We start from the raw sequence: 8,803 nt of genomic DNA on the forward strand, positions 1-8,803 counted from the left end.
TCTGAATGATCGAATATATATATATATATATATAATATATATAATATATATATATATATTTATATATATTAGTTATGTTTCTATATAAACGTATAGATAGAGAAATATAGTTAAAACAATATCATGTTAATTTCATGACTTTCCTCTTAATGTGTACAAAGTGCTGAACAATAACTAAAATACATTTTATGTAGATGAGAGTAACAAACAATAATAATACAATTTGGTGGGGAAATTTGAGATCAATCTATCTATCTCTCCCATCCTATCAACTCACCCACCATTAGTCTTTAGGAGACAGTTTTGTTCTGAAGTTTCCATTTACTGTTTAATAGATTAATTTCATGCAGTATGATGACAACTTTGCTCACTTTGAATAATAATTAAAATACTAAAAATAAGCTTTAGTGATGAATGTTGGAAAATGATTCTGGAATAGTTATAGTCAACAAACTAGTTAATGGAATTTGAGACTTAATTCAATAATTGTTGTTTGTTTGTTTGTTTGGTTTTCGGATAAGAGATTTACTTTAAAGTCCACGCTCCAGATTAGTGGGTGGCGGTAATGCACATGAAAGCTGTTTGCCAACTGCCAAAAGAAGAAGCAGAAGATGCAGAGGAGACTGCTCCTTCACTCCGCTCGAGACCTGAGCTGGAGATAAGTCACTCAAGAGGAAATTACGTACAGCGCATGCGCCAGGATGTAGATCTCTTCTTGTCACGTGATGGCTGACTCAACGATACAAACTTTTGCACAGTCGTCACTCGTAACTGCTAGAAATGATGAAATATTAAGAAACAAACTCGACTGACGAGTGACTAAGATATCTATTTATATACATATATGTTTATATATAGCCTATATATGTAACTTGGAATTCTTCTCGCAGCGCTAAAGCGTTTGACGCGGACTCGATGTACAAACTTTAAAACACCCGTCTAACGTCCCCGTTAACGTTAGCACTAGCCGAAGCATCTTGGAAGGAGGAAAAGGGGCGTGCGAGCATCAGGACAACCGACTGAACTCAACGTGAGTTTATTTTAAGTCACTAATAATGCTGCGGAAGGATTTTATTCAACCGACTTCTTTGGTCGGCTGATACTAAGCATTTCACTCGGAAGCTAGCTTAAACTAGTTATCAAACCTCTTCAACTGTTCGTCTCGTTCTAGTAAAGAGTACTTTGAGGAGAAGGTTGTGTCACACAAGGTCTGCGTGAAATACACGATCAGGTGTTGCGCTGTGTTGTATCATCAGTTTGACGTCTAAGTCCAATATTACAGTACGAGTATCTAACGAGTTAGTGACGTCAGTGTTTGAAAACTTCTGTTCGAGTGTGTTCGTGCGTGTGTGTACATATGAAGGATTATTTACAACAAGTAATCTTGTATCTCTTTTTAAAAGCTGACATTCCAAGAAGACGATATATAGAGGAGGTAGTTGTGTTCTCTGAGATGTATCAATGGTGATTCCAGAGTCAAGGAGCAAGCAACCCTTCAAAGCACAATTCCCTTTAGTGTTCAGCTTGACCTCTGGATATTCAGAAGTCTCTCATCCAGGCCCATTTGTTTCACCCTCTTCCTGGTGACTTCTATTAATTTTTTTCTGACTAGAAAAGCAGAAATGAGTGATTTATCTTCCCAGTCTGTTTTCAGTATGCGGCGCCGGCATCGGGGATCCCATCTGGGCCTGATGCTCCTGGCCTCCCAGGTGTTTCAGATGGGTCTGGACAACATCCCCCCAGTCACTCTGGCCGTCCTGGGACTCAACGTGTACCTCTACCTGTTCCCTGCAGCTCCACTGATGCAGGCAATGCACAAATACTGATACTCTATTTTACACAATTATCTGCTTCCGACTTATCTCGTCTGAGTACTTACTGCTTTTTTGTTGTTGTTTCTTATCGCAGTAAATAGCAGCTGATGGTGTAAATAAAATGATAGATTACAACTTGCTGTTGCAGTCAGCGCTTTACTACCTTTTAGGAATGAAGTGCACCATTGCCTCGCACTGTATTATTTTGATATTATCAATATGAATAATACGATCCATCCGATCCGTAGGCCTGTGTGAGCGTCCAACAGGCATACTGGTTCAAAGACTGGCGCCGCCTTCTGCTGTCCCCGCTGCACCATGTGGATGATTGGCACCTCTACTTCAACATGTTGTCCTTCCTCTGGAAAGGCACCAAGCTGGAGCAACGGCTGGGCGGGCCCTGGTTCCTCTACCTGCTGTCAGTCTTCTCTCTGCTCACAGGATTGGTCTATCTGGTGTTGGAGGCCGTGTTGACAGAGCTCACCCAGGACCAGTCCTACAGCATGGCCTGTGCTGTTGGCTTCTCAGGTACAGACTAATCTGCAAGATGTACACTGGTGTAAAACATTGTACTGTTTATGTCACTCTACTGGTACAATCTTTGTAAATACGTCTGATATTTCTAGGTGTCCTATTTGCTCTGAAGGTGCTCAGTCACCATTACCACCCAGGAGGTGTGAGCTACGTGATGGGGTTCCCTGTATCCAATCGCTATGTTAGCTGGGTGGAGCTAGTGCTGATCCACATAACATCACCCGGGTGAGTTACCAATCAAACATGACTGCATTAACAAGCCACCTGGGCCCTATTTCTGGTACTTGGCTCAACAAAGTCGATCAAATGTCCGATTATCCCACATAAATGAACGAGAGGAATGACATCCGGCTATCTCGGTTGCCCTCAAACTGTCTCGTTAATTTGAAGCAGACGTCAGTCCGCAGGATGATTGCGCGTGCCCGTCCAACTTCTAAAGGGGGAAGCGTCGATCACCGAAACCATGATTGTATAACGGCACAAATAAACTGCTGACAAGCAGGAGATGATCATGAACGCATATGAGGAATTCCAGACCATAATCATGGAACATCTAACACCGCTGTCATTAAATTCATTCACTTCCTTTGCACTGTAGAGGGGGCGTGGCCTATCTCCATGGAAACAGTTATACACCATGGAAGGAATAACCACTATTTCTGCTTTATACTTGTGGAACTATCACAAACGTCTGAACATGTCCTCGTGTTTGGGTTCATAACAATATCATATATATATTACATAACATCCCCCGTAGGTGATGTTATGTGTGCCCTGCCTTGGCCCTATGTCAGCTGGGATCGGCGCCAGCGCCCCGCGACCCTAATGAGGATGAAGCGGTATTGATAATGGATGGATGGATGGATCACCCGTAGGCTCACACAGCTCGGTGACTTTCACAGACTGAATAACTGGATGGAAATCCTTTTTATTCTCATCCATTCTCGTGCATTCATGAATCTGCTCTCAACAGGTTTGGTGTGAACGCAGCAAAAGTGTTTGATGGGACGTGTCGCGTCTCGGCCAATCAGCGTTCAGATGTCGACAGCGTTTAGGGTTTTAGGTTAGCTTGAATGTCAGCCCGCTACATCTACTGCTGTCACGCTGCACGGTGAAGCGATACTAACAAAGAACCCGTACGTTTAACACGATGTGATTTAGCATATTTTTTGTATCAATACTTCATTAAAAGAGCGATCAGAGCGCACGCGCTGCTCCGTGTCAAGCTGTCAACCCATCTTACCGGGTTCACCATCATCTTTCAAGGTGTTGTAACAACTCTATTAATATATATATATATATACACACACACACATCTATTATATTCTTATTCGAAGGGTTTGAGGGCACTGACTAAGTCAGAGCAGAGGACCCCCACCCCGTTTCACCCCTCATGAGTTTGCAGGTATGAAAATAGGAGTTTAAATATGTGTGTGAAGCTGTGTATGGGCCAGGGAACGTAAAGAACACATCCAGAAGTTTCTCAATTGCTAAATAAACTTTATGAACAGCTCGGCATACAGCGGCTTTCCTGATGTTCTGCATTGCCAACACTACAACAATGTACAACAATGGACAATGTACCACTCACCAAAAAAAAGCACGCAGCTCTGCATACAGTCTGTGAATCGATGTCGGCAGCAGCGTGTGGTGTTCAATGTGCTGAAGTGAGCTCCATTTTCTTCAGGGGGCGTGGCCAGATTATCCAGCTAGGTTCAAATTTGTTGATTTGTTGCTATGATGATTTTTCCAAACTTGCTTTGTGGAATTGAAAAGCCTCGCTCATCCTCGGAATTATCTCACTAACTACGTTAGTCAGTTACGAGAAATAGGGCCCAGGACTCACGGGCCAGACGCACTGCAGAGATACTAGTGCACTCTTGTGCTCGTGCCCTGCGGCGTGCACCAGCACTGTCAGGGTTAATTCTTCTGTTTTCACTGGGATAACTCCCGCTTAAAGGGCCAGCTCACAAATGTTCAAGTTGACCTCTATATACACTACCGTTCAAAAGTTTGGGATCACTTAGAAATGTCCTTATTTTTCAAAGAAAAGCATTGTTTTTTTCAATGAAGATAACATTAGATCAATCAGAAATACACTCTATGCATTGTTAATGTGGTAAATGTCTATTCTAGGTGGAAACGTCTGGTTTCTAATGAAATATCTCCATAGGTGAATAGAGGCCCATTTCCAGCAACTATCACTCCAGTGTTCTAATGGTACATTGTGTTTGCTAATCGCCTTAGAAGACTAATGGATGATTAGAAAACCCTTGAAAACCCTTGTGCAATTATGTTAGCACAGCTGAAAACTGTTTTGCTGATGAAAGAAGCTATAAAACTGGCCTTCCTTTGAGCTAGTTGATTATCTGGAGCATCACATTTGTGGGTTCGATAAGACTCAAAATGGCCAGAAAAAAAGAACTTTCATGTGAAATTCGCCAGTCTATTCTTGTTCTTAGAAATGAAGGCTATTCCATGCGAGAAATTGCAAAGAAACTGAAAATTTCCTACAGCGGTGTGTACTACTCCCTTCAGAGAACAGCACAAACGGGCTCTAACCAGAGCAGAAAGAGAAGTGGGAGGCCCCGGTGCACAACTCAGCAAGAAGACAAGTACATTAGAGTCTCTAGTTTGAGAAATAGGCGCCTCACAGGTCCTCAACTGGCAGCTTCTTTAAATGGTACCCGCAAAACGCCAGTGTCAACGTCGACAGTGAAGAGGCGACTCCGGGATGCTGGCCTTCTAGGCAGAGTGGCAAAGAAAAAGCCATATCTGAGACTGGCCAATAAAAAGAAAAGATTGGTATGGGCAAAAGAACACAGGCATTGGACAGAGGAAGATTGGAAAAAGGTGTTCTGGACAGATGAATCCAAGTTTGAGGTGTTTGGATCACACAGAAGAACATTTGTGAGACGCAGAACAGGTGAAAAGATGCTGGAAGAGTGCCTGACACCATCTGTCAAGCATGGTGGAGGGAATGTGATGGTCTGGGGCTGCTTTGGTGCTGGTAAAGTGGGAGATTTGTACCAGGTAAAAGGGATTTTAAATAAGGAAGGCTATCACTCCATTTTGCAATGCCATGCCATACCCTGTGGGCAGCGCTTGATTGGAGCCAATTTCCTCCTCCAACAGGACAATGACCCAAAGCACACCTCCACATTGTGCAAGAACTATTGAGGGAAGAAGCAGGCAGCTGGTATGCTGTCTGTAATGGAGTGGCCAGCACAGTCACCAGATCTCAACCCCATTGAGCTGTTGTGGGAGCAGCTTGACCGTATGGTCTGCAAGAAGTGCCCATCAAGCCAATCCAACTTGTGGCAGGTGCTTCAGGAAGCGTGGGGTGAAATTTCAACAGATTACCTCAACAAATTAACAGCTAGAATGCCAAAGGTCTGCAATGCTGTAATTGCTGCAAAAGGAGCATTCTTTGACGAAAGCAAAGTTTGAAGAAAAAAATTAATACTTCAAATACAAATCATTATTTCTAACCTTGTCAATGTCTTGACTATATTTTCTATACATTTTGCAACTCATTTGATAAATAAAAGTGTGAGTTTTCATGGAAAACACGAAATTGTCTGGGTGATCCCAAACTTTTGAACGGTAGTGTATATATATTTGCTATAGCATGACAAGCCTGCTGTATGCACTGTACAGCTGTCAGTACTCTGTGCATCGCCACAAATACTCATCAGACAATTCGGTCCTTTTTCTACGTGCTGTGAATGAAGGTTGTCCACCAGGTGGCAGTGTTTCATTAGTAAGGAGTTGATCTGTGGTCCTGTCCTTCAGGACCTCTTTTGTGGGCCACCTGGCGGGTATCCTGGTGGGTCTGCTCTACACTGCCGGACCACTGAAGGCTGTCATGAAGAAATGTGCAGGTCAGAATTTAAGCCTGTGGCTTTTCTTTGTTGTTGTTTATACTTATGTATGTGCTGACTGCATTTGTATAACCGTAGGTTCTTGTAACCTGTTAAAAGCCAACTGAATGAGTTAAATATATGAAGATAATCTGTGTGTGTATAAAGGGAACCTGACACTGGGTTGTATTGGTCCATATCAAACGTATATGCAGATCAACATTTCCGTTTGCACTCATATTGTTTGCGTGTCTATTCTTTCACCAGGCTTTGTGACATCGAATGGATACGACTCCCGCTCCAATGCGTACTACAGCTCTTCCGGTACCAAACAGGCTTTTTTTTCGGGGTCCTTTTAGGAGTATAGAATACACCAACCTCAACCTTTTTTTAAATGTGTTTTCATAAATTTGAATACTCATGCCGTGTGTGTCTGCAGGATACTCTGGTTACCATCAGTCTCCACCAGAATACACAACAAATCCTCCAACGCCTTCCTCGGGTGGACTGACGGAGGAGGAGCAGTTGGAGGCAGCTATCAGAAACAGCCTGAATGATGGAGGTGGTGCTGACGGATTCTAGAAGCTGCCAATGTGCAGAGGGAATCTGAGAAGAGTCTAAAGTGTGTAAATCGAATTGTGTTTTGTCTTGAAGGACAACCCAGCCAGAGAGCTCCTGCTCCTTATGGCTTCCAGCGCCCTCAGGAGTTGACGGCTGAGGACATCAGGTTGAGGAGACTTAGGAGGTTCGACAGATGAAGGGCCAGCCCAGCGGAGGGGAAGAAGACGGTGCTGTAGGTGCCAAGAGAAGAGCTCCCTCCTGAAGCCTGCGCCAAAATTCTGCTTCACAGGCTGAGGAAGAGCAGCCCCCATATGAGAAGGTCCAGCCACAGTCTGACACTTTGACCGCTCTCCTGTTGTGCCTCTTTACCAAAGAGCTAATGGCAGCTATGGAAAGCTAAAGGGGTTAGGGGTTAGGGGTTAGGGTTAAAGACTCAGGGCTGATGAGCAGGTTGTGTTTGGGACACTCGTTTTGATTTCCTGTTGTCGCACCACTTGAGGGGGCTAGTTTCCCTTTTCTCCAACCAAGCCACATCAAACCAAGTGTATCTAAACTCTGTATTTTAATTAGTCAAACCTGGTCTTCAGAGATTTAACGGTTATGTTGCAACTTTGTAAAACTTTTTTCGTCCTTTTTTTTTATATCAGGAAAATCTCCATCTAGCCCACGTACAACCAGGTCCAGCTCGACCATGATACTCCAGACTGGTCAAACCCGCACTAGCTTGTGTCCAGTTTTGTATTTATTTCTTAGCTGCGAAATTGTATTTGATGAGAGATGGGTTTGCCAATAAAAATATTTGTTTGTCTTTTCAGTGAGATGTTTAAATCGAACCCAAACACCATTTGCTTTGGGCCGTGCGTCTCCGCTGAGCAGCGCTAAACGAGTTATGGAGCAAATAAATCACCCCATAACTTATGATGCCTCATATTACTTCTATTACTTATTTCACAATGCATCGTTATTAGGAAAGCATTTCGCAACATGCCAACTTTTTCTTTTTTGCGACTACTACTTTGAACTTGTGTGTTCAGCGCTCCACGGTTTACACGCTGCCCCCAAAGTACACAACATTTACAGACAGACTGGGGATATTGTGTGTTTATACATATATATTTTTGTACTTTACCAATAAAAGAGGTGGAAACAACACGTAAAGGTGCCCCTGTGTTGACACTGTGACTCTCACTCTGGTTCTATTGGCGATGACTTTCACTCACTAGATAAAAGACCAGTACTTTACCACGCTGATCTCCCTTTGCCTGAATGGAAAATAACTTTACATCACGTCTTTAAAACTGGTCATTGTTTAAAGTGTTAAACATGCCTCCATGGCAGAAACATGTTGACACTGTCTATAGTGCATAATTACCATACTCAGTATGTGGTTTAATATGCCTATTGTATATATGCCATATAATATGCCAGAGTTATAAGTGCTCATGAATATCAGAATGATTTATCGTGTGTGTGTGTAACTCAAATAAAAGCCAAGCTCGTTGGTGTAAAACAACTCCCAGCGGTGACCTCATCATGCCCCCATTAAAACTCCATCCAGCTCATTTACGCCGTCTTATGGAAAGCGAGCGCTGATCTGATTTCCCCATATCTTGTCTTTTCTTTCGATGCAGTGGCGGTGCTGCGACAGCTTTTTAGGGTGAATTATAACGTTCAATTAAAGCGAGGAAACGGACATTGCTACAAAATATGTATACTTCTTCCGTGAGATCGGCTCCTGCGGATGCTGATGCGCTTCAAGTCAGTCACACTGAGTCTCTACAGAGGTTTTTATGACGAGCGCCTCGTATAACATATTAATCACATCATCACTGCTGAGCCCCCTGCCGCACGGTTTCTGTCATGTCGCGGCTTAAGTTCAGTTTCAGGATCCTGACTTAGTTCCCGCTGGCTTGCTGTCACAGCTTCCTGGAACACCTGAATAGAACGGAGCTATAACGGTTACACCAAAAGTCTGCTGTGACAAACCTGTCCACTAGTCCCACCTGATCGGGTTCCCCTCCCAGTCGTTAG

General features: G+C 43.3%; 1 protein-coding gene across 2 annotated transcripts; it reads left to right on the forward strand.

Moving 5' to 3' along the window:
- The first annotated feature begins 749 nt into the window (after nucleotides 1-749).
- On the forward strand, nucleotides 750-7,934 carry rhbdd1 (rhomboid domain containing 1). 2 transcript variants are annotated; one of them, XM_056441980.1, is made up of 8 exons: nucleotides 750-1,030; nucleotides 1,644-1,808; nucleotides 2,063-2,342; nucleotides 2,441-2,573; nucleotides 6,144-6,232; nucleotides 6,479-6,535; nucleotides 6,651-6,773; nucleotides 6,866-7,934. In XM_056441980.1, exons 2-8 carry the CDS (start codon nucleotides 1,656-1,658, stop codon nucleotides 6,967-6,969), a joined length of 939 nt encoding a protein of 312 aa, XP_056297955.1. In that variant the 5' UTR covers nucleotides 750-1,030; nucleotides 1,644-1,655; the 3' UTR covers nucleotides 6,970-7,934. The 2 variants fall into 2 exon arrangements, with proteins under 2 accessions (XP_056297955.1, XP_056297956.1); XM_056441981.1 differs by having other exon boundaries at nucleotides 1,655-1,808.
- The last annotated feature ends 869 nt before the right edge of the window (nucleotides 7,935-8,803 follow it).

The sequence above is a fragment of the Pseudoliparis swirei genome, chromosome 20 (genome assembly GCF_029220125.1).
Source record: "Pseudoliparis swirei isolate HS2019 ecotype Mariana Trench chromosome 20, NWPU_hadal_v1, whole genome shotgun sequence".
NCBI classification, from domain to species: domain Eukaryota; kingdom Metazoa; phylum Chordata; class Actinopteri; order Perciformes; family Liparidae; genus Pseudoliparis; species Pseudoliparis swirei.

What these genes read in the sequence shown, in the direction of transcription:
- rhbdd1 (XM_056441980.1), top strand. Translation starts at nt 1,656, where the DNA reads ATGCGGCGCCGGCATCGGGGATCCCATCTGGGCCTGATGCTCCTGGCC. An exon ending in CTGTGCTGTTGGCTTCTCAG is followed by an intron (nt 2,343 to 2,440) that starts GTACAGACTAAT and finishes TGATATTTCTAG; the next exon opens with GTGTCCTATTTGCTCTGAAG. An exon ending in ATCCACATAACATCACCCGG is followed by an intron (nt 2,574 to 6,143) that starts GTGAGTTACCAA and finishes CCTGTCCTTCAG; the next exon opens with GACCTCTTTTGTGGGCCACC.